Consider the following 25,473-nt stretch of genomic DNA (forward strand, 5'->3'; position numbering starts at 1 on the left):
TAATCCTCCTCTTTTTTCGCTGAGGAAGACTGGCCCTGAGCTAACACCTGTGCCCATCTTCCTCTACTTTATATGTGGGACGCCTGTCACAGCATGGCTTGCCAAGCGGTGCGTAGGTCCACACCTGGGATCCAAACCGAAGAAACTTGGGGTGCCAAAGCGGAACGTGTGCACTTAACCACTGTGAACTGGGCTGGTCCTGCATGAACATATTTTAAAAATAAAAATGAATAATACATACTGTATTAAAGGTTCCTTTTTCATTTCACTGATTCATTAATCCAATCAACAAATGTTTGTCGATTGTCTTCTAAAGAAAGGTGGGTCAGTTTGTGGTGAAAAGCACAAACTCTGGAACCTTGTTGCCTGGGTTCAAATTCCACCTCTGACACTTACTAGCTGTGTGAATCTGGGCAAGTTGCTTGATCTCCCTGTGCCTTAGTTTCTTCATTTGTACACTGGGAATAAGTACTTATTTACATTTACTTACATTTAAAGGGTTGTGAAGTTTCAATGAGTTAATACACCTACAGTATCGAGAGCAGTACCCCACACAGCATTAAATGGACTATTCCAGTGTTCAGCTATTGCTGCTGTTTACGCTACATGCCAGGCACTGTACCAGGAGCTGGGAGACAGTCGTGAACAGGACAGAGGAGGTCCAGGGGGAGAGAGAAACAACAGCAAAGACTAGAAATTGTTTAATAATTACTGAAAGTTAACACTATATTGTAAATATTTTCCTAGGTTAACAAATCTTCTTCCTCACCATTAACTTTTTTAAAAAATAGACTTTATTTTTAAGAGTAGTTTTAGGTTCACAGCAAACTGAGTAAAAGGTACAGAGATTTCCCATACGCCCCCTATCCTCACCCCGCACAGACTCCCCCAGTATCAACGTCACTCGCTGGAGTGGCACGTTTGTTACAAGTGATTAACCCACACATGTCATCATCGCCCCAAGCCCACAGTTTACATTAGGCTTCATTCTCGGCGTTGGACCGTCTACGAGTTTGCATACATGCATACTGACATGCGCCACTATTCGAGTGCCCCGTAGAACCGTTTCACTGCCCTACAGTCCTCGGGCCTCCGCCTCTGTGGGGAGGGTGGGTTGGTTAGGGTCTCACAAAACCCCTCCAGGTTGGACTCCGGAGGGCAGGCCTTGTGAAGAACAGAATGCTCTGGCTTATTTCGAACTGGTTACTTTCCTGCTCTCCTTGTGGGAAGCGCCAGGAGATTTCTCGTCTGATATTCACTAAGAGGACCTGGCAGACCTCCAGGGAGCGGAACTCTCGAGTGTGGGGGCTCACCAAGACGGGCCGGGAGTTTCTAACCCTCCGACTTGTCCACACTGAGCGTCTAGTAATTCATCACTACTGCGTAGGTTTTCCTATCTGGGTGCCAGGCCCCCAGAGTTTCAGTTCACGGGTTTCTGCTCTGCTGAGCTGCGACCCTCTGTCCCGCTTGGCTCTCCAGGCGTCGGGGCAACACTCTGCCCTGTGACCTCACTTCCCTGGCAGGGCTAAGAAGCGTCATTGATTTTTCAGTCTGTTCAGCTTTTTACTTATTAGGGTGGAGTGACAACTGCCAAGCTCCTTACGCACCAGAACAGGAACCGGACGTCCGTAACTTTTTAATGATTTCATAACATTCTATTTAATAGCAGTAGCATAATTATTTAGTTAACTCTCCAGAGTCACAAAGTTAAATTATTTCCATGCTGCAATGTTCATTCACGTGGGATTTAGCACTTAAAAATCTGGGGGAATGAACATGTGGTTAATTAGATTTGGAGGGGTAAAAGCAGGCTCGCGCCGTGTGCTGTAAAGCTCTCCACGATAGGTCTACGTCTGCACACACAACTCTGCATTGCCATCACCCCACCACCAGGGAAAACAATAATCAAAATTTTGTTTAATTTGTACTTAGAGTTTAAAAACACGTAATCCTGTAAAATACTGAAGGCTTCCTTGAAGAGTTCCTTCCAAATCAATGTTTATTTATTAACAGCTATGACACAAAAGGACAATTCCTTAGCTACATAAACCAGCTGTGAAGTGGGAAATGAGGCTTAGGTACGAATGTGCTTATTACATGACTTACGGCGAGAATGTCACTGTGGGGTGAAGGGGCCTGTGACTCTGTCCCCACCGCCACCCTCCTCGAACGTGCTGACTCCCACTTCAGTAAAGCTGAGAGGCCACTTGGCTGTGAACGGTTCATCCTGGGGTCTGAGTGTTTACACGGGCCCATGAGCTTCAGGAGGGCAGGGCTGCGTCTGTTCAACACTATTCACAGAGGTTCAAGCGGTGTTTCAAACCAGTGGTTTGTTTTTGACAAATGTCTAAAGTTGCTTGCAGTGTTGCCTTATAAAGTGAATTATATTAAATCAAACGGCTGGAGACTTAAGAATACATTACACATGTGCTTCATGAAGGGAAGCAGTGTCATCTAAAAGCAGTCTTGTCAATGCGTACTTAAAAATATGAGTTATCCCCATCTGACAGACATAAAAAGCTAACTTAATTTACTTAGTATTTTGGGCATGGCGAGATCTTATAAATACGTGAGCTGGCTTTCAGCATTTGCGTGGAAAGCTGCTTTAAGAAAAGGAATTCTGAGCAAGAGTTCTGGTGCCAATACAGAGGAACTTTCCTCCTAACTCTCACCGGGGGTGCTGGGGACCCTGCGCCGAGTCGGCGGTGCACTGGCCCTGACATCCGCTTCTCTTTGATCCCTGCATCTCAGGGCCTTTCCACCACATCTCCTGAGGAGCAGCCATTTGCACAAGGAGACCTGTGGACGGCACAGGGGCGAGAGGTGCTTTTTAAGGCCCCCTCACCCTGCCTTACTTTCTGGAGTGGTTCCAGGGCAGGGACTCGTCTGTGCCCCCCACGGCCCCCCAGAACCACTCCCCAGGGCCTCCGCTGGCCCGCACACAGCAGGGGCTCAGCAAACACCAGATGAATGAAGGAAGGAATGAGTAGGTCTGTGGGAAAATCAGGTTTTTAGATGACAATCTTTTAAAAATTAATGTGCTTCAGTAACCCTCAAAAGGTTTAGAACTACCCAGGGTTTTTTCCAGTGATTACAACAAAGTAACCAACATTACAACAATGAGTATCAACAAAGGCACTCCAGAAAGCCATAAAACAAAGACTGACAGAGTTAAACGCAAGCACACATCAGAACTTCTATAATCTGAAAGGTATTCACAAGACAAATGATAGAATGGATGAAATCCTCTGTAACTCAATAACAGGTAGGTGTACAAAGAGGACTCTCAGAGAGAAACACAAACGGTGCAACAGGACAAAGGGCCTGGGCGTGAGCAGACAACCCACAGAACAAACACAAATGGCAAAGAAACATGGGGGCCAGCTCTCATCCAAGGACACCACTCTCTCTACCCGACTGTGGATGAGTCAGAGGGCTGCGGGTCCTGGGAGAGGAGGTGTGTGTCTCAATGCACAGGTTCTCACAGAGGGGAGAGAATCGAGCCAGGCTTCTGGTCCCCCACGAGGGGTTACGTGTTGGGGGAGGGGACACTATTAATTTGAGTCAGAGGCTGGGAGACTCAGCTCATTTGGGAGGACCCCCCCAACAGCATTGTTAGCCTCTCTCCCTGTGGCCTCCCAAGCGGTATGCTACGGTAACAGAATATAAAATGTGGCCCTGCTTAGTGGTGGCCACTGGTCATGGCAGTGGCAGCTGAAGCTGTAATGGAAATAGTTCGGGAAATTTAGAATATTGGTGTTTGCAGCTGTTTGCAGCTTACAGCAAAGTCTTATGAGAGAGAGATCAACTCAGGCCGGAACTAAGAAGTTGGCACAAAGAGATGGAAGAAAAAACAGCTCTGCTAAGGCTGGCAGCCTGCAGCCTGCAATCTAGTTGATGGACAATCCCATAATTGGGATCCTTCTGGACTTGAAAAAGCCAACTTCTTCTGTTCTCAACTTAAGCAGTTAAAACTTTAGAAGGAGATAAGACTGGTGCTGGCAAAAAGGTAATTAAGGATCTTGTCTTCCCAGGCGCACCCACTGTTTCAGGGACCTTCAAGGCCAGAAGTCAAAGAACCAGGTCTTCAGGCTTAAAGGCATGACAGAGACAAGATCTTTGACTGCGGTTCACAGCCAAACTGATAAGACAGCAACGCCACCACTGGGTATTCATGCTTCAGAAACACGACTGAAACCAGAAAGGTGCCCAAAGATGGACAGAAATGTTCATTTCCACATTGTCTATAACTGAAAATTGTCATTAGTAGAATAATGAAATAATTATATCTACACAGTGATGCCTTAAAAATAATGAATTACAGCAACATTTACTAACATGGAAGGCTGTTCATCGTGTATTACTAGAATTAAGTGGGGAAAAGAACAGGCTTCAGAACAATATGTCTTTATGACCCAGTGTTGGTCTAACTCTTCCAAAAAACTCACACACACACGGCACGAAAAAGAGCTGGAAGGACACATACCAGACTGTCAACAGTGGTCCCCCCTGGGGAATGGGACGCCGACGGGCACTTCTGCTTTTTACTTTATACATTTTTCTGCATTATTTGGATTTTTAAAAATAAGTATGTGTTAATTTTCCAACTTAAAAAAATCTTTTTAAATTTTAAAAAACTCTTAAAGCAGAAGTACACTAAACTCGCTTTAAATTTGGAAATAAAAATGCTGTGACACTTTTAGGAAAGACGACAGTTTACAAAAATTATTTATTCAGCAAGTACTTACGAAGAATCAATTATACTCATACCACTTTACGGAAAGTTAAACATCCTACAGCAGGGCGTGCCTAGTACTTTGCCAATGATAATCGACTGCAGGAGCTTCTGACTCTTTTCAGCCCAAAGGACCCCTTTCCAGTTATTTTCACTGCTCCCCTTTCCTCTCCCTGTCTTGAAAGATTTTGTTAGAAAAGTGGCCCGTGTTTGTGAGGTAACAATTCTCTCTTGATTATTTTGTAATTGATGAGATAGTTCAGCTGTCACTCAGAACGCATGAATTTATGTAATTCAAGTTCAAAAGGGGACAAATGTGAGATTTCAGTTATTTGGTGAAGTCTTATCTTCAGTGAATGGATGGGCGTTCACTAGGTCCGAGGTGAGGAACCACTGACGTAGTCAACACCAAGGAATGCCTTCTCCCACGACTGGGTACAGCCAAGGAGCAAACGAGGAATTACACCAAAGTACTGCTGCTGTGCTAACTCTCGCCGACTCAGAACACGAGTAAATCTACCTGCAAATGGCCACCTGCTTGCTGACTTCACAACGGAAAGATCAAGAAAAGCGAGAGAGGGAAAGCACACACTGGGTACACCTTGGTAAGAAACTCTGACTCAGTTTCCCCAAGAAAATGTATGGCATCAGAGCAGAAATGCAACAGGCCCTGGGATTCTGTCCTGCCTCTTGTTGCGTTCCGTGAATGGAACTGGGAGGTCTGTTTTATCCGCTGTAGAGCACGGTCAAGTAGCCTAATGGCTGCTGCTATTTTCAAATACCAGCATTTTTGTGCTAACTGCAAAACTACTTTGAAACTTGGCTTTGTTTTGTGCAAAATATGACCATGGAGCACGTAAAAATATTTCTTTCCCTGCTGAATAAGAACATACTTCACTGAAGGATACGCTGGTCTCTGTGTTTATATATTTATGTCTGTATCTATATTTATATCTTTCTCCAAAAGTCTGGGTGACAACTACAGCATAAAATTTTTGTCAGCTGTTAATAATCAACAGCAGCCCACTTTGCAGGCAGTTAAATCTCAATGCTGAATATTTCATTGAAATCATTAACATTTATTTTGTTGAGTGAGGTGTATTGATAATCTTTGACACATAATTTTCTTAGCAGATTCTAACTTTTAAAGATGTTAACATCTGTATCATTTTAAGCTTTTAAAAAGTCTACCATCAGGGCTGGCCCAGTGGCGTAGTAATTGTTTGAGCACTCTGCTTTGGGAGCCCAGGGTTTGCTGGTTCAGATGCCGGGTGCAGACCTACATACCGCTCCTCAAGCCATGCTGTGGTAGGCATCCCACATATAAAATAGAGGAAGATGGGCATGGATGTTAGCTCAGGGCCAGTCTTCCTCAGCAAAAAGAGGAGGACTGGTGGTGGATGTTAGCTCAGGGCTAATCTTCCCCCCAAAAAAGAAAAAAAAGTCTAGCATCACAGAACTTTGGCATTTTGACAGGGAAACACTCTGAGGAAGAAAAAGAAACTTCTGCCTTGTAAGCAACATGAGGCTCCTTTGGAAAAATACCCAATCCTTCCTGGGCACGCCTCTCCCCTTCTCACCCAACAAGTCATGATAAGCTGCCTGGCTCATGAGGATCGGAAGCCACTTTTATGCCCCAGATTCCAGAAGAGTGTGATTAACCTTCAGTTTACGCAGTGGAGCCTGACCTGCAGAAAGTCCAGCGATTTACTCACAGTCACATTAAGAAGCCTAATGGAGGAAGGAACACAATCCAGTCTTAATTCACAGTCCCAAGTTTCTTGCTCTGCTTCCTAAGAGAACTGCACACTGGATGAGGACACCAACTCTGATTCAGTTTTTATTCTGAGGTACCAAACAGCCTTTCAACCACAAAGGAGGAAGGTTATGGCCAGCGACGCTGAGACCTGACAGCTTTCTCTGACAAGGGAGGCAAATCCAGGATCTGCTGCTGGCCTCAATTAACTGCTTTTCTGGGAGCCATATTTTCCATGGCAATTGGCAGGCTCTTTGCTCATTGTTGGGCATTTTATGACGCAAGCTCACAAATCCCCACGACTATGGAGAGACGGTAGAGATGAAGAGGCAGCGCGTGATGTGTGTGCTGCTGTGTCTGCGTGTACATTAAGAAGTGGGTGTGGAAATGAAGAGCCAGTGGAGAGATATGTCCATGGTTGTTTCTAACTTCTGTTAATAATGAAGGCTGCACAGTCAAAACAGTCTATATTTCACAGAGCTGGTTCTTACAGACTTCAGGGCTGAGAAGAAAAGTATGTAACTCAAATAGTCTGTATTACAGAGTTGGTAAAAACATAACAGCATCCATACTCAGGGGAATCAGACTGTTCCTAAAATGGTATACACGCACGTCGTCTTGTGAGCTCTTTCTTCACTGGTGCCCGTTGCAACAACTTCGCCGAGGCAGGAGCACAGACAGAGCACCAGAGGGTTAGCACGGGTTCCTACGGTTCAGTCAAAGACCTGCTCTACGGACCTGCATCAGACTGAGCTATGGGCACCCTGACACGGAAGAGCAGCAAGGAACCACGTCTCACGTGGACTTCAGAACCATCAAAGTGCCACATGCGCCCTGAAGGTTTGGTTCTTTTAGGCTGTGCAGCCTTCAAGGTCCACACATTTCTCTAAAGCTTCACTTATGTTGAATGCATATTAGATTTATCTCAAATAGAGCACAGAATTTTGCAACTAGAAGGCATCCTGATGGCCATCCAATCCAATCCTCTTAGCTTACAGAGAAGGATACAGAATCCTACTCGAGCATGGAAAAAACAAAAGCCACAGATATGCACACTTTTTATGACATTTTATAAGGCTGATTTGTGGTTATTTATTTATTTTGCTGAGAAAGAGGGTGGCGCTGTGAAGGACAGGAACGGGGAAGGGTACTGAGAAAGCAAAACTATCAGGGAGGATCGGCTCTGATCCCTGGTCGCTCATGGTCTCCTGGCCTTGCTGTCACAGTTACTCTCTTCCTTGTCACTTAGACCCTAAACAAGGACCTCCAACATGCACTAGTGACTGTTTCCCCGGGTGTCATCAGGCTAGCTAGAGAGTTATGGCCTGTGTTGTGTACAAAAATATAGCACTTTGTATATTTAAGATTCAACACTTCTAGAAAAAGAGTTTTATACTGAACTGCTAACAGCATCTTCATATGATGTTCACAGTAACAATCTAGGAAAACAACAGCAGTGGTACAGAGAAAGCAGAATAGAAATTAAGACAACGATTTCAGCTCTCCCTGGCCCCTAGTTATTCAGACACATCTTCACGTTTAGTCACGCTGGAATTCTCTGGATGAGAAGTGGAAAATGTACATTCTCATTCTGAATCAGATACTTCTAACAGGTCAGCTCAGATGCTCTTGACCTTTCCTGCTGCCCTGTGGTCACCAGCTCCCTCTGGGCTCTGGCGGCCTTCACAAAGGCACAGCTAGTGTCTCCCTTCATGCTCCCTCTCTGAGCCTCCAGTGCTGCCTTGGGTTTTCCTGCTGAAGCCAAAATGTGCCATCAGATTGCTTGGTACCCACACAAGCACACTGGTAGAACAATTCTTTCATTTCTCTTCTCTCTGAGGGACGACTAGAGATGCAGTTTGTATGGCTTCCAGGGGGCCGGACCTACGGGCACAAGAAGGCCACACAGTGGCCACCTCCTGCCTCTCCTGCCTCGCCTCCCCTCTGCTCTCCGGGCTGCACCCCCTTCATGAAGCAGTGGACCAGGAGCGTTTATCTCAGGCTCTGCACCAGTACAGAGAAACCTCCGTGAGCTCTTCTTTCCCCTCAGTTTCTGGTGTGCAAACTGATTATGAAACCAGGTAAGTGCTGGTTCATCAGATAACACAGATCAGAAATCCTCTGTTAAGATATAATCAGGGGGCCGGCGCCGTGGCTGAGTGGTTAAGTTCACGTGCTCCACTTTGGTCACCCAGGGTTTCGCTGGTTCGGATCCTGGGCATGGACATGGCACCGCTCATCAGGCCATGCTGAGGCGGCGTCCCACACAGCACAACCAGAGGCACTCACAACCAGAATATACAACTGTGCACTGGGGGGCTTTGGGGAGAAGAAGAAAAAAAAAAAACAAAAAAAACCGACTGGCAACACTTGTTAGCTCAGGTCCCAATCTTTTTAAAAAAAAGCTATAATTATGTTTCTAAGGAAAATCATCACTCATGATTTTCATGTACGGATGATTACAATCAGCAGCAGAAGTTTAGGAGGCTGGAATCACGCATAAGCAGGTGTCACGTAACGACTGAGCAACTGCAAGTTAACATAAAAATAAAGCACTATTTCACAAAAAAGAATTCTGAAGTGCCACTCTTCTTAAGACACTTTGCAAAGCTGGAATAAAATCTGTTTACATCCTGTACTGGGCAAGACTCACGAGATGCCAGCCCTCAAATCTTTGCATTCTTGATGCAAACTGGAAAAGCCCACGGGCTCTGAAGCGGTCCTCCTGGGCAGTCCTGAGCCCAGGTGCTCAGAGTGGGCGTGGCTCCAGCGGGGAGAGCGGGCCTGCTCTGGGAGCAGAGAGCGGCCCTGTGCAGAAGCGGGCCGAGGGGCGTGGGCTTTCAGGAAGCAGCTCCCCGACGGCAGCAGCACTTGCAGGGAGACCTGGCTCTGAGGCAGTCCCAGGAAGGCACCACCCATATTGCAGCCGGCACCCACTCTTCAGAGGATGACTTGTCACAGGGACAATCAAAGTGCCAATAATTAGGAGATGAAAGGGGAAAATACTGCCCGTGTCACACAAATGGCTGCTGAATGACAGAGATGACAGTTTTCAAAGAGGTCACTTAGCAGGGAATTTAGTTCAACTTCACATGTGTCTGCACACTCTGCCTGACGTTCCTGTGATTACCTCCGTCACCGAGAACCATATGGCAGGAATGAAAACCAATGGACAAGGGGTCCTTGCAGCCTGGATGTGTGATAGGCCCCTTTCTCCCTGTCACTGCCATTATTTTCCTAGATCAAGACTGTGAACATCCCATGGGATGCAGGGAACAGAACAGCGTAAGACTCCTGTTTCAGAACAGTCTGTGAGAAGAGTTGAGGCTCACATAAAAACTGTGTCTTATACAAGTCCCTAGGAAATACTGACTGATTTGATCTGATGATATTCCTAGACCCTGGGGATCCTGGATCTTGGTCCCAGAGCCACCAAGGCATAGCCTGGACCATGGGAGCCCACACCATGGCCATGCCTATCCCCACAAGGGGGCAAGGCACAGGCTCTGAGGTGTCCAAGCGCTCCTGGGGCCACCAGCAGTGCCCACCACTCAGTTTCTCGTGACTATTTATATGCTGTATTTATCTATTCACCAGTAAGTCAAGGGGAAATCCTTTACTCTAGTGGCAGGTAGCAGGCAACCAAAACTCAAAAGAGGATAAAATCGTGCCTGGGAAGCAAGATCAGCAGCTTTACCGAGGCAGAGGAGACTTCCGCCCAGGCTGGCTGGGACGTCTACCACAAGGCACTGGAATACAGAAGCAGCAAAATGTGGCCTCGTCACCTTCGGGAGTGTTTACATACTAGGCTGAAGGCATCCCAGGAGAGGGAGGGTTTGCATTAAGAGGCTGTTCTTTTTTATAGAGAACACTTCTGCTCAAGCTTCCCAAGAAATCCCTCCCAGAATTTCCTATAGCTGAAAACACACACATTCCTGACTGGTTCATTACAGGACAAATCATTAAAATAAACAGGTACACATCAAACATCAACTCTTGTTTGAGGGCAGGTTTTCAGAGACCGAGCAACGCGTAGAAGTCGGCACTGACGATCTCCGTGGTTGTTGGGTTCTACCCTCCTTCCGGTTTTCATCTACTTGTACCAAGGATTTCTTTAATGTAGAAGGAAAAGAAGACACCCTAAAAACCTGCAAACCTCGAATTGTCCATCAACATCAGCAAAAATCTTAGCAGCATTCTATAATGAAAGATTTCTTTCAAGACCTCTTAGGACAACGGCATACTTACGACTCTTTTCCCTTTGAAAGGATGCCTTAATCCTGTTTCTTTCAATCAGCATTAGACATACTGCTTGGATTTTGCCTCAGCTCCTCTTGCTGTATTTTGGGGGAAATGTCTATCCCTGGGGACTTGGAAGGAGCCACCCACTCTAGCTGATGGCACACACACGTCACGACCTCACATGCCTCCCAAAGAGCTCCTCTTCAGAGACCTTCAGTGGCTCCCCATCGCTTAGGCATTTGAGGGTCTCACCAATTCTGCCCCAAGCCACTTTTTCTCCAGCTAGGTATGGAGAACACGTGCTAAAGATACATGAATCAAAACAGGAAAAGATACACCCCATATTGTTTACTATGAGTTTTCAATTTTTATTTTTGACATTTAAGTCCTTAATCTATCCAGAGCTGATTTTTGTATGTAAGGGAGGGGTCCAAAGTCATCTTTTCCATATGGATAATCTTTTTCCAGCTTCACTGATCCAACAGTCCCTCCTTTAGCCACTGGCTGCCAGGCTACCTCTATCACAGAGCAACGCCCTACACACACGTGCTCCCTATTTCAGGCCATTGATCTGTCTCTTGGGTCCTCCACCAATTCCATGCTATCTATGTACCTTAGCTGCTTAGCAAAACCTGATTCCTTGTAGGGAAAGTCTCCCTCCTTTCTTTCCTTCTCCAGAAGTATCTGGGCTATTCTTTGTCCTTTGTTCTTCCATTAATTGAATCAGTTTCCATGAAGAACCATGTAGACATTCTGATGGGAATTACATCGAATCCGCGGTACATTTTAGGGAGAATCGACCATCTCGACAATATTCATTCTTCCTCTATAGTGGTGATTCGTTTCTGTAAAGTTTTATTAGAAAGCAGTCACACCATTTATTTACATCTTGTCTGTGGCTGTGCTTGTGCCACACGGTAGAGTTGAACGGTAGTGACTGAGACCCTATGGCCCACAAAGCCTAAAAATTTTCTATCAGGTCCTTTACGGGAAAAGTTTGCTGACCTCTGCTCTACACAAATGTGATATATTTCTCCACGAGTTTAGGTGTTTTTACATTTCTCCTCAAAAGGTTTTGTAATTTTTCCTATACTGTACTGCACATTTTTGTTAATTTTATTTCTTGATACTTGATATTGATACTGTTGTAAATAACATCTTAATAATTAAATTTTCTAGTTGTTTCTGGTTGGCGTATAGCAAAGCAAAAGACTTTTACATGTTATTCTTCTATTTACCCATCTTGCTAACCTCTCTTATTATTAGTAATAATTTGCAGGGGTTTTTTATGTATGCAATCATGTTATCTGCAAATGATGACAGTTTTATTTCCTCCTTTCCAATCTCTCTGCTTCCACTTTTTTCTCGTCCTCCATTGGTGAGAATTCCTAACACAATGTTGAACAGACAGTGCGGAATGGCTTGCTTCTGATGTTAAAGGGAATGGCTCCAATGTCTGTCTATTTAGGACCACATCTGCTTTTGGTTAAGGAGGTTCTCATCTCTTCCTAACTCACTAAGAGTTTTAAGCATGAATGAGTATTGATTTTTATCAATATTTTCCTGCTTTTACTGAGTTGATCACATGGTTTTTCTCCTTAATCTATTAAAGGGACTAATTCTATTAATAAGATTTTTATAATATTAAAAAAATCCTTGCATAATTCAACATGGTCAAAATGTAATATTTTTTAAACATATTGGATTCTATTTACTAATATTTTAGTTGGAATTTTTGCATCTATATTCATAACTGAAACTGGCCTGTGATTTTCCTTTTTGATAATATGTCTGTCTATTTGGTGTTGGTCACATAGAATGAGTCGTGGAGTGAGCTCCCTTTTTCCAGTGCCTGGAAGAGTTTGTATAAAATTGAGATAATCTGTTGTGTGAAAGTTTGGTGGAACTTGCTTATAAAACATCTAGACCTTGGGGGCCGGCGCCATGGCCGAGCGGTTAAGTTTGCACATTCTGCTTTGGTGGCCCAGGGTTTCATCAGTTTGGATCCTGGGTGTGGACCTAGCACTACTCATCAAGCCATGCTGAGGTGGCATCCCACAAGCACAACCAGAAGGACCCGCAACTAGAATATACAACTAGGTACTGGGGGGCTTTGTAGAGAAGAAGGAAAAAAAAAAGATTGGCAACAGATGTTAGCTCAGGTGCCAATCTTAAAAAAAAATCTAGACCTTAATGTTTTCTATGTGGATAGACTTTTAAATCACTGCTTTCATTTCTTTAAGAGGTATTTTTAACCTTTTTTTCCCTCTTTCATCAGTTCTAATATATTTTCCTAGATATTTGTCTAAATTATGGGCATATATTTTTGACAGTATTCAATTATCCTTTAAATTTCAAATTTATCTGTACTCCTATCTCACTTTACTTTTATAATTTACTTTATTTGTATCTTCTTTTCACTGATCTTGCCAGAGCTCTATTTTGTTTGTTTTTTCCAAAGAACCAACTTGTTGCTTTATTGAGCTTTTCTCTACACAATGGAGATTAGACAGCAGCCAAAGCAAACTACAGTAATAAGCACCTTATGGATGAATCTTAGTAATATGATATTAAGTGAAAAAGTCCCAAAGTTTTTATAATTATTGACACCTAGGAACCCAGAATTTCCTATCAGAACAAACTAGAAACAACAAAACCCCCAAAGATACAAAGTTCTGCTTATACCTCTAGTTGTAAAACTCCACTCCAGCTTTGAAAGGCTTTGACCCACAGGGTTAAAAGACTGATGCTTCTCCATGATATTAGAGTTGGTTAATGTCAAGCAAGAGTTTAAAATTACTGCTAACGCTGAATTGAAAGATTCAAGAGTATGAAAATGATGATGATCATTATTCAGGTTACAGGCATAAAAGTAGGTCATTTCAGTGTTTAACTTGATCTCTCATTTTGCAGAAGGTCAGCTGTGCTGCGGCCCTGCTATCGCGCAGGCTCTCGCCGAGGGCCCTTCACTGTCTGGAGCTCTCCTGGACCTTTTACTGCTGCAGGGTCCCGTGCCTGCTGAGGCTCTCACCCCCTTGAGATGAAGTTCCACAACCTGCTTTCGAGACCAGTTTAAGTGTCACTTCCTCCACAAAGCCTCTCCTCATCTCACCAGGGAATGATTTCTCTTGAGGAGCTGGTGTATCTGGTGCATCTCCTTTACTAAATCATAAGCTCTCTGGGAGCACAACAATGTCTCATTATCCCTGTATTCACTGTAGTGTCAGACATAAGGCCTACCACTCAACTGCCCACTGCACAGACATTTACTGAGGACCTGCTGTGTGCCAAGGTTTCTTTCTATCAGGTGGGACATAATACAGATATGTAATATGTTTTGCTGCTTAAACTTTCTTTAAAAATTGCTGGTAGAAGTTTGATCCCTGAAATTCATCTGTTAAGTTCTGAGTTCCATCTAGGATTAGCAGTGGCTGGGGAGCTAAACGACTCCAGGTTTCCTTGCAGTACCATGTACCATATGACCAAAGCAACTCTGGGCCACAGAAAGAAGTTTATATTATGGACAAGATTTTTCTATTAATTTAAGGAACTGTGTAATTGACTTCAGATTTCCATCCAAAAGGGCTGAAAGAAAATAACGTTTTGGCATTTGTAATATTTCAGCTATGTGGAAAATTCTATTTGTATATTACATATGGATGTGAACATATACTCCCGCACCAAAATATAAATCCTAATCTTGAGAGAATCAATTGACTTCATAAATATGCAGGCTCTTGGAAATTTTGGTCATATTTAGGTGGTGGAACAAGAGAAATATTCCCTTACAAATATCCTTTTTTTTTTTTTAAGATTTTATTTTTTTCCTTTTTCTCCCCAAAGCCCCCCAGTACATAGTTGTATATTCTTCGTTGTGGGTTCTTCTAGTTGTGGCATGTGGGACGCTGCCTCAGCGTGGTTTGATGAGCAGTGCCACGTCCACGCCCAGGATTCAAACTGATGAAACACTGGGCCGCCTGCAGCGGAGCACGCGAACTTAACCACTCGGTCACGGGGCCGGCCCCACAAATATCCTATTTTTTAATCAGCGATTTTATCCTATTTTGCATAGTTGTTTGTATGGCAAAAGGCAAAGGAGAATGCCAATATGTGAAATGCGATCTTCCTTGAAGGTAGAAAAGAATGTGAAAATTTAGGGGCATTAAAATTAGCAATACATTTCCAATGGATGTGGTTAATGAATCTCAAAGAGCTACCTGTAGAAACAAAATTTATGACTTATGTTCAAAGTGATACTGTATTTATTTGCCAAGTCTCATGTTGAGACAAAGAAAAATGCTGAGCATCAATGAAGACGACCACGTCCCCCAGCTGCCATATCCCCTTGCTGGCAGGAGGCCGGCGGCTGCCAGAGCTGCAGCTGTGGGCTGGGGTGGATGCTTGGGGGACCTCTTTTCTGCACCTTGGTGGGTGGCAGCACCACTTTTTTTGGCAATATCCTAGGTAAAGAAAAGGCCTATAACAAGGGAAAAAAATGTTCTAAGTCCTGGGAAAATGATTTGAAGACTTTAGCAAAACTGAGGTCTAAGTGGGGTATCTTCTACATGGCAGGCTTTAAAAAGATTAACCCTCTGTCAGCCCCTCAGAGAGAACGGACACGCTGAAAACCTGACTTGAGCTTTCGCATCCACATTAATCTCAACCGTCTAAAGATATCCGTTTTTAAGCAAGTTACTAAAACTGTGTTATTCCTTTACCTGCTTCTCAGCTTCCTTCAGGAGCTTCTGGAACCTCTCGTCTTCCAGCACACCCGGTGGAAGGTCAGTCTCTCCCTGAGCTTTCAGCTCCTCCAGCTTCTGCCTCAAGCCCCTCAGGGCCTGCAGCTCATCATTGAGGCGACTCTGCCGGGTTAGAGATGCCTGAAGATCCAGTTCTAAGTCTAGAGATGTACGGACTGGGCATTCTTGGGCTGTTCTCCGAAGGACTGGTTGGCAAACCGCCTGGATGGTTAGAAAACAAAACAAGACACTCATTAAATTGGTTGTCATCATTCTGCTTTTCCTCCTTCCTGGCAAACAAGAGGATGGCATTTCCTTGCTCCCTTGAAGGAGGACATAACTAGCCAAGTGACTTGCTTTGGCCAATGAAAGGTGAGTGGGAGTGATGTGTATCACTTCCAGGCAGAAGCCTTTCAAAGCCAGTGTGAGATGTGTACACTTCTGTCCCCTGCTAGAGGGTCAGCAAAGACCCAGAGACGGAGGCCCATCAGCTTGGGTCCTGAGTGAGGACAAGCAGCAGAGCGTCCGGTCAACCTGCAGAGGCCAAGCAGCTAAGCCAGAAGTAAAACTATATTGTTACCATAGCATACCTGGCTTAGCCTGACCACTTTACCATACAGGGCCCGGTCTCTGCGAGAAACAAACACGCTACCAGAAACGTCCATCTCCTCGGCTTCGGGACATGTAACTGTACCCTCACAGCTTACACCTTTTGCTATCATTTCTGTAACTGCCAGCCAAAAGTAGTTAGTCAGTGGGGATAAAATTTCACTCCCTCCTCTAATCAACATGCTTAAATTCCAACTCCCTCCTCAATTTCCCATTGTCTAGTATCTACCCTCACCCCTGAACCAGTGGGGTTCTTCCTGGGGCCAAACATATCCATTTATCAAGAAATAATTATTGAACATGTATGAATAAATATCTGTTTGGGGTTTGCAGGCTAAATGCTAAGAAGAGGAGACAGACTTTCCGACCTTGAGGACCTGGATTAGAGGACCCTATGAGACAGTAAGCAACCGAGAACTGTGGAGGAGTACCCTCTGCAGCCCAGGAGGTCAGGGAGGGGAGGGATCGCTCAGGGCTGAGACGCGCTTGAGGAAGGAATCCGGAGAGGCCGGGGGAGATTGCACAAGCAGCGGGGAACAAGGCCGGCATTTCTTGCCTAGGTGGTTGGCCATGGGAATGGAAAATAAGAGATTACTAATAAAAACTGGTACGGTTTGATATAAGAGAGAAGGGACTCAAACTTGACAAGTGTTCTAGCTTGAAGATCTGAAACAATTGTGGTGTCCATGACAGGTGGAAGGGAGAGGGCCTGTCTGTCCCTCTTCTTATTTCAAAGCCTTGGCCAAAGTCTGAATAGCCTTCATTGTCTCTATTCCTCTCCATCCTTGTCCACCACATATCACTGCAACACTCTCTAACATTCTGTAACATTCTTATTGTTAGGTTCTCTTCATTCGCCTCTGCTTTCTCTAACAAACTTACTACACTGCAGAATCATTTAGAAACACACTTTCTTTGACTGCATTACTCATTCTTCACAATCAGAAATCCTTCCTAGCTGTCATGCAATGAAGCCTCTCTAAGAACCCCAGTGGCTTGCAAGTAAATGTTTAACATCTGCCTCATTGATTTGTAGGGTTCGCCAATTTCTTTGGTGTAAATACTCCCGCCATAACTGCTTTCAAGTTGTCAATGTGACGTCACTGACTTGGAAGAGGTGTGCATGACCGGCTCTCATGAGCCAGCATGAGGCGGCTCTCGCACTCCCGTGCCCACAGGTACCCTTGAACCGCATGCCTCATATGCCTGGGACATTTCTTTTCCAGCCAGGTAAACCTTTCACTGATCTTTGCAGATGCTTCTGTTCACTTCATCTCCGCATCTTTTTCATGCTGTAACTCTTAAATCAGAATACCGTTTCCCATTCACTTCGACCAAGCCGTATCTGTCTACTTTAAAGATCATCTAACAATCATCTCCTACACAATGGTTCAGAATTAACCTATGTGGTTCAAATAGTTTTAATAACTAAGTTTATCAGCAACCCAACTGTTTTTCAGCTGCACTCAATTCATAAACAATTCTGGTTAAAATTTCTCTGAAGAGTGCTACCATCCGCTAAAAGCATGTGCTGCTCAAAAATGCCGGTGACTGACAAAGGAGTTGAGAAACATTCTCATTCAAGATGATGAAAGTTTAAGTGCTTTTACAGCATAAAGTTTGCTAATCTGAAAGATCTACACCTGAAAATTTCCTGAAAATGCCAATACTAAACAAATGCTAGCATATTTGCCTTGAGAAAAGAGAAATGCGCTTGTCACTTTTAAGTAACTAGGACGTTAAGCCGGGGGACCCAGAAGTTGCCTAGTGACACCCTCAGCACTTCTCGCAAGTGGCATTACACCAGAGTCCTTGGTGGAGCTAACGATTCATCTTTCTTTCCCGTCTTCACTCCAATCTTCCCATGCACGGGGCCTGAGTGTGATCACTGCTCACCCTCTGATTGTGCTTGCCTGTCCCTGTGTCATTTCGTGCCACCTACCGACAGCACCTGGTATCCATCCCCCACAAAGCTGCCACTTTCTTTTGAGATTTTATCCAGGTGTCAAGGCCGCAGATCTCCCCAGCGAGGCCCTGCAGACTCTCCCACCAGATGAGCCCGCTACCCCGTCACCAGCGACATGCTGAGAGCCCCGTGCGCTCCTCGAAGGCCTCCTCCAGATGGGAACTCCTGCAGACGGTGCCACCGCGCCTACAGAGCTGAGCACACACTGCTTCGCACTGACTAAACGGCACATTTTAAGCTGAAATAACACAGTTTAGTAAATTATTACTAAACCAATAACTTCCCATTAGCATTCAGCTGTTGGTAAGTACACAGGAATCTCTGAACTACCTGAAGAGTCCACCTTTTAATTTACTTAAATATTCTCTCAGATTTATCCTTTAAAGCTCATCCAGGGACCTGGGGCCTCCGGGAAAACCTGACTTGAGCTTTCCCATCCACATTAATCTTAACTGTCTAAAGATATCTGTTTTTAAGCAAGTTACTAAAACCGTGTTATTCCTTTACCAGCTGTCTGCCCCTCGGAAAAGGTACTGGGTGTTATGTTCTTCCCATAACTGCTTAAGAGCCACACACGGTGTGGAGACACAGCAGCCAGGAGTAGAAACGTGCTCAACCCATTCAGCAAGCCCCTTCTCCATTGATGCCGCAAACTAAACTTCCTGCCTTAATCATCACAGGATCCAGCCACGATGAATGAACGCTCTCAAGCACATCTCTCTCCATCTCTGTAACTGACCTCTGTGATCACAGCGGTTTCACTCAACAGCCCAAGAGCGTGGAGCAACGACACTCAACAGTTCTGGTATTTACGTTTTGCAATTTATGATTCTGGAGAGGTCCAGGACAGCGGGATCTTGTTGAGGGAATACGTACCCTTTTGACCCGCAAACTGCGCCGTTCAGTAGAGTTTCTCACAAACAGTGATTTTTTAGCCAGGGTTGAACTGTCACTGTCACTTCGATTTAACTGGCAACAAAGGATAAAAAAAAAAGGAGAATCACTACATAAGGGAGTGCTGGCAGAAGTTTAGAATTGATAAAGCAGGTAGTGGTAATATGAGTTTATTTCTTTAAGAAAATTTCCTCTAAACAAGTTTTTCCCTGTTCTAAGCTTTTCTTAGATAAATTAATTTTCTTTAAAAATGTCAACAGTTGTCTTGTGGTGGCAGTTATCACAAATCATGTGTTCAGATAATCGTACATACTTTGAAATAAAATTATCCTTCGTACTTTTAGCTAACAAGCAATATTCATTTTTTAAAGACAGGTTTGCAGCGTGTACAGAGCTCGGGATCAGAGCGTGGGCACAGCTCGCACAACCCATCGCACTCTTGGACAGAGAGGCCGCCCTGACTCCTCACCTGCTTCAGGACTTTGCTGGAATGTCACCTTCTCTGTGACGCCTACTCTGAGCCCTTCTTAATCTGTGACCCTTGGCCCCACCATGCCCAGCGCCCCATGACTTGCTCTATTGTTTTCCATAGCAGTGGTCTCCATCCAAGACACTTCATAACCTATTCATCACTTGTACTATTTACTGTTTGGCTTGACCCACAAGGGTATAAACCTGCAGGGTAGGGCTCGGGGTCTCTCGTTCATGGACGAATCCCAAGTCTCTAGAAACATGAGGTGCTTAATAAAAATGTTTGTTGAATTAAATGAAAAATTTAGAATTTCAGAAGTATTTCCTAACTCATTTTAGAATATTAAATCTATTTTACTATAAGTCATAAATACTTCCACAGGTAGAATTTGGTAAATTGATGCAAATCCCACAATATTCTCCACAGAACTATGCATCTGAATCAGTGTCTAGAGGCATTATTAAAAGATGATTTTTGTTCTAAAACCCAATTCATAATTTTTAGTTCAACAAGACTAACATGGTTTGAAGCATGTATGATATATGGCAGAAATATACAAAATATTATAAATCTCAAGTTACTTTAAGCTTCCAAGTATAGACCGAAGTCTAAATATACTTAGCAGCCAGGTCCTTAATCTCACTTACTTGCCAAATAAATGGCATTAAAGGCAATGAGACATTAAATTTGGGAAAAGAAAAAAAAATTCCCAAACCCAAGCTAAAAGAACCAGAAACTGTGGTATTTTTGTATATTTTATGAAATCATTCCTAGCCAGTAAGTAGTCCTCGTAGTGAGAAGTGGAAGGTCCCAGCAAACAGTCTACTGTCATTGAGCGCCCCTCACTGGCAGGGGCGCAGGGCCGCGGCCCGCAGTGCATGGGAGGTCTCCGGCGGAGGAGCACCCTCGGCGGGAGGAGCACCCCCGGCAGAGCGGCACCACCCGGCCGAGGAGCACCCCCGACAGTGCAGCACTGGGCCCCTACCCTGCAGATGTACTGGCTGCGCTCTCCGGGGGAGAAGGTCTGCGAGCGCACGATCACGCTGCTCCTCACGAAGGGGCGCTGTCGAGCGCTCAGGCCGCCGCGGTCCTTGGGGCGCACTGTCATGCTGGCATTCCCTGCCTCGTCGGTATTCGTCTCTTTATCAACCTACGGGAAAAGTCAGTAATCTGTCAGGAGTGGACAGACATGGATGCATTTACGCTCTTTCCTCTAAGTATGGAAGAAATATCTAATCTTACAACAGAGACCCATCTAGCACCAAGGCTACTTCTGGGAGAAAGGCTTTGTGCCACTCCTGATGGAAACCCGGGGAGATGGCTTTCTGCGGAGTTCTTAAGAAGTTCCCCTCCGTGGGCAGGATAATGGCTGCCCCACAGGGTTACCCATAAATGGAGGTGCCATCGCTGACAGATTAGACCTGAAAAATGAAGGTGTACACTTAGAGTGCAGATGTGGTTCTATAAAGAATCGTATTTGGGAATGCTTCAGCACTAAACATTACTCAACTTTCTGATAAGTTTTTTTCAGAGTAAATGATAAAAGTAATTAAATATAAGAACATGGAAATATACTACAAAGTTACAGGTTTATAGAGAACACGCAGTTAGACATACATGTCTATAACAACTGCTGTGAGGCTGAGTTTGGATTTTTACTGGCTCTTTAGAAACGTAATGAAAAAGAAGCCTTAAGTAAAAACAGAAGTTTCTCAAAATACAAACTCCATAGGCAGAGGCAGGTGTCCACGGTTGATCTTACAGGTATAACCTGATTCCAGACCAGCCTCGTGCTGGTGTGCTCCCTTATAGAAGGGAAGTCTTCAGTCAGGGCATAATATTATTTTTCTCAGGAATAAAGAATTGGAATTTCCTAAACTCTTTACCAACATCCCAAGTTCACCAGCATCCTCAAGGCTTGAAAATGACTTTCCCCCTCTGCAGATGGCAGTCTCAGTATGCCTCTCACTGAACTAGCAGTGTTACCTGCTTAACACCTTGGCTGGCACCTGTGCCCGAACCGAGTCCTCTGCCACCTTCCCAGAGGGGTTTCAACTGGAACGCCGTGTGACCAAAACGAACTTCAAATGTTTACTTCATGGGTGAAATTGAAATAAACTGACAATGTTTATGAAATTTAATACAATTAAGCAGTCATCCTGGTGTTATCCAGGAGATTCTGAAACGCTATTAATAATGGTCACAGAGCATTTCACAGAGATCTAAATAGCGCTATTACCTTTCTTTATAAACTTTAGGTGGAGAATGAATATTTGGGGTCCATTAAAAATTTTAAAGCACTTACAATGCTTCTTAGAGTCTGGTCCCACAAATGCCCGTCGTGATGAGCTCTGGCACAGAATCCTAAGGAATCCTCCCGAGCAGACAGTCAGCCGGCACGGCGCCCATGAGAGGGCTGTTTCAGCAGAGCTCAGTGAGGGCACTCACCAGGGTGGGGGTTCCCGTGGGGGGCTGGCTTCCAAGGTCTTTGGCACAGCTGTTCTCGTCCCTGCTCATGTCTTCATTCATCTCAGGTACACTCGGGCATGAACGCGAGTCCTCTGCACAGCTACTGCCCTCCGGCAATTTGACTTCAGCCTCTTCTTCAGCCCCAATTTCATCTGAGGCCTCTCTGAGCATTGCTAACCTAAAGTGAAGCGAAACACACATACTTCAGGTCAAGCAGGTGCGTTCTGCAAACAGTACAGCCCGGGCATGTTCACCGCTCTCTGGGCAAGGAACAGACTCACACATGACAAGTCAAGCCACTTCTTTAGCTGCAACTTTTACTAAAATGATTATGAAAAATAAAATTATCATCTTACTTGCTAGCAATCTACAGCAAAATCACCATAATTTGTCATTAAAAAGTTAAATTCATGAAATTTGACTTAATTCCCAGATATTAAAATAGAAATACTCTGAAAATCTCATATAAAGTTTAACTCCACCATTTAAAAATATTGACACTCAGTATAATATAACTTGGTATTGGTTGTTCATTTATTGTAAAAGTAATCATCCAACAGAATGGGGTGACTCTCTGCTAAGAGTGAGTAAAAATATAAGCATTAGAAACATCCACTATCAATTGTGCCCACGGTCCAGCAGGGGTAGAACCCAGTGTAAACGGAATTTTACTACTGAAGTAACGGAAGACTCAATGGCATATGATCTTGTCTTTAACAAGTCAAGGCACAGGCTTGGGTGGCATTACAGGCGAGGGTCCAGAACATAAACACGGTTTGTATTCTGTATAAACTGTATTGAACAAGGATGGTTTAGAACATCTCATGCTTTGTGAGTTTCATGTTCTTTTTTTTTTCTTTTTCGAGGAAGATTAGCCCTGAGCTAACATTTACTGCCAATCCTCCTCTTTTTTGTTGCTGAGAAAGACTGGTCCTGACCTAACATCCGTGCCCATCTTCCTCTACTCTATATGTGGGATGCCTGCCACAACATGGCTTGACACGTGGTGCATAGGTCCGCACCCGGGATCCGAACTGGCGAACCCTGGGCTGCCGAAGCAGAGCGTGCGAACTTAACTGCTGTGCCACTGAGCAGGCCCCTGAGTTTCATGTTCTTAGAATGGAAACATTTTCTCCATTGATAACTAAAAGTGGAGTTTTACCAAGATTGGTGACATACTGACAAACTGACACAGACTAGTTATTAAATGTCTCGTCGTGAAATGAACACAGGGGGAACTAGCAATGAATACTGTAAATTATAAATTTACCTTATGTAGTGAGTGCATTTTTTTAATGTGTATGAAACAAATTGTACTTTACATACACGAGGAAGGCTGAGTATTTAAAGATATCATGATGAACCTTATAATCACACTCATGTTTATATATATTTTTTTCAGTACTCTGATTTTTATTCACTATAAAGGGCTTTTGATGAGGACAAAGTATATTGGTACCTTTTTACATCACTGTAGTTGCTGTTCCTTCCCAATGTCCAAGATTGTGTTATTTATGATATATCCTGTCACTCGAAGTTTGTAAAAATTTTAGATACACCCATACACACACGTGCATGCTATATATGTATGCACTTATATGTGTTAACAGTAGTTCAAACATAACAGTATATGCAACTATATAAAGCTGATCTAAATGATTTTACATATATATTTTTAAAAACTGACACATTCACTGAAATTTGTTTTTAGAGAACATAGTGCAAACCAGGACAGTTCTTTACATATACGTGAATCTAGACAAAAGCTATAAAAACCATTTTTCTCTCTTTTTTTAAAGGACGGGGTATGGATAATGGGGAGGGAAGAGAAAAAGAGGGTGAAAGTGCTAACAAATAGAGAAATGACTACTCAGATGTTTTCTAAATATCTGCTTTGACTTACAGAGCCTAAATGGTACTTCTGGTAATTTAAAGGAAAAGAGTGTCAGTTCTAAAACTTATCTATGACTCTACAATAAACTACTATTCCTTTCCAAATAGATTAGACTTAAAATTTTAAAAAGCTCAGGAAACAGTGTCAAAACTACTGAAGCAAGAACGAAAAGTCTCACTCCTGTGTTAACTCGGCTGGCCAGCTCACCGTTATCTCCTTCAACTCTCTAATGACCAGAGCGTCCTTCCTCCAGGGGCAACTCCCTGCAGCCGCACTGCTTTCCATTAATTCCAGAATAAGATATGAACTCATAAAGGCTTCCCTGAAAGAGTCTTATGAGAGACTAAACACATTCTCTTGGAGTTCCCAGCAGCAAAAGGAAATAACTGTTTACCAATCTCCATCGGGACCCCTCTGCTCCTCGTCCTGCCCAGGTTCTTCTTCTTGCGCTAATTCTTGTTCCACAGCCAACAGCTCGGCTGACGTTCTTGCAAGTAAGGCTGACACTGCATCCTGGAGAATATAAAACATATGGCAATCTACATCATATACTTTGAGAAATGATTTAAAACTCATCAGACGGGGACTTATGCTTCCACTTGTGAAAGAGAAGGTGGTACTAGATCCAATTCTCCTGCTGAGATCAAACACAAAAGCAGAATAAACTAAAACAAAAAGCAAACACACTCACTCCAGCCGCTTTAAAGCACTGAAGGACAAAAAGGCGATCAGACCTAGAGGGCCAAGATCCTGAGGAGAAGGGACATGCACAGAAATGTGGCCATCACTGCCACGTGTCTCCCTCGGGGGGTGGGGGTGGGGTGGGGTGGGGCGTGTCAATTCTAGGGATGAGGCAGACAAGCTAACCAGACTGAATGCCCAGAACCATAGCAGTGTTGGTAAGACACAAAGATGAAAACTGAGCTGAGGACTACACCAAGGCAGTCAGCGTGCGAGGGTGCAGACAAAATGAACTGTAAAGTGAGCCCAATATTCTGCACAATATTCCTGTTGAGGCATTTGCCATTCTTAAGCTGAATATGTACAGAGCAAGAAGCTGAAAAACAAAGCAAAAACCAGCTGGTCAGAGGCTGAAACAAAACCGTAAGCAGATACTCCAGCTGCCTCATGGTCCTAGGGAGAGAAAAATTGGAATTCAGGTCCCCCAAGTGATCCAGGCAATCTGCGCTACTGGCACCTGCCTTCCAGAAGAACATTAAGTCCTCTCTGGAGGAAGCTACCAGCCAGAACCTCTTCATACGTCACACCCAGCATCCCCTGGAAACGGGACCCAGTGAATGAAAGCCAGAAAAACAACAGAGCAAAGAGACAGATCCACAGGTGATCCAATATATGGCAGTGATTTAGAGAAGGAATTTAAAATTTTAAATTAACATGTTCAAGAAAATGGATGAAATGATGGAGAACATCACTAGACTAAACACAAAGGAAAACACCTTACCACATCAGAGTGAAATTGCCAAAAATCACAGAAAAAGTAGAAATTTTACAAGCAGTCAAAGAAAATAAAGATGCAATGCCTTTTAAAGATCAACAATTACTATCCTCCAACAGCTCAACAGAACCAATGGAAACCAGTGGAAACCAATGGAAATAACTGGCTACCTAAAATTCTGAATATGCAGGAAAGAAAAAAAAAGTCCTTCACAAATGAAGTTAAAATAAAGATACTAAAA

The 25,473-nt window shown here is 43.9% G+C and overlaps 1 protein-coding gene across 3 annotated transcripts in view; it reads right to left on the minus strand.

Moving 5' to 3' along the window:
* WWC2 (WW and C2 domain containing 2) overlaps nt 1-25,473 on the minus strand; it is a 209,296-nt gene that overhangs the window by 7,435 nt on the left and 176,388 nt on the right. For all 3 annotated transcript variants that reach the window (XM_044760694.2, XM_070499627.1, XM_044760695.2), the window contains exons 17-21: nt 24,171-24,289; nt 21,862-22,060; nt 20,399-20,563; nt 18,924-19,016; nt 15,452-15,694 (exon numbers count right to left, since the gene is read on the minus strand). In XM_044760694.2, coding sequence (XP_044616629.1) covers nt 15,452-15,694; nt 18,924-19,016; nt 20,399-20,563; nt 21,862-22,060; nt 24,171-24,289 — 819 coding nt within the window. The remainder of the gene's footprint in view (nt 1-15,451; nt 15,695-18,923; nt 19,017-20,398; nt 20,564-21,861; nt 22,061-24,170; nt 24,290-25,473) is intronic.

This window comes from Equus asinus, chromosome 27 (genome assembly GCF_041296235.1).
Source record: "Equus asinus isolate D_3611 breed Donkey chromosome 27, EquAss-T2T_v2, whole genome shotgun sequence".
NCBI lineage: Eukaryota > Metazoa > Chordata > Mammalia > Perissodactyla > Equidae > Equus > Equus asinus.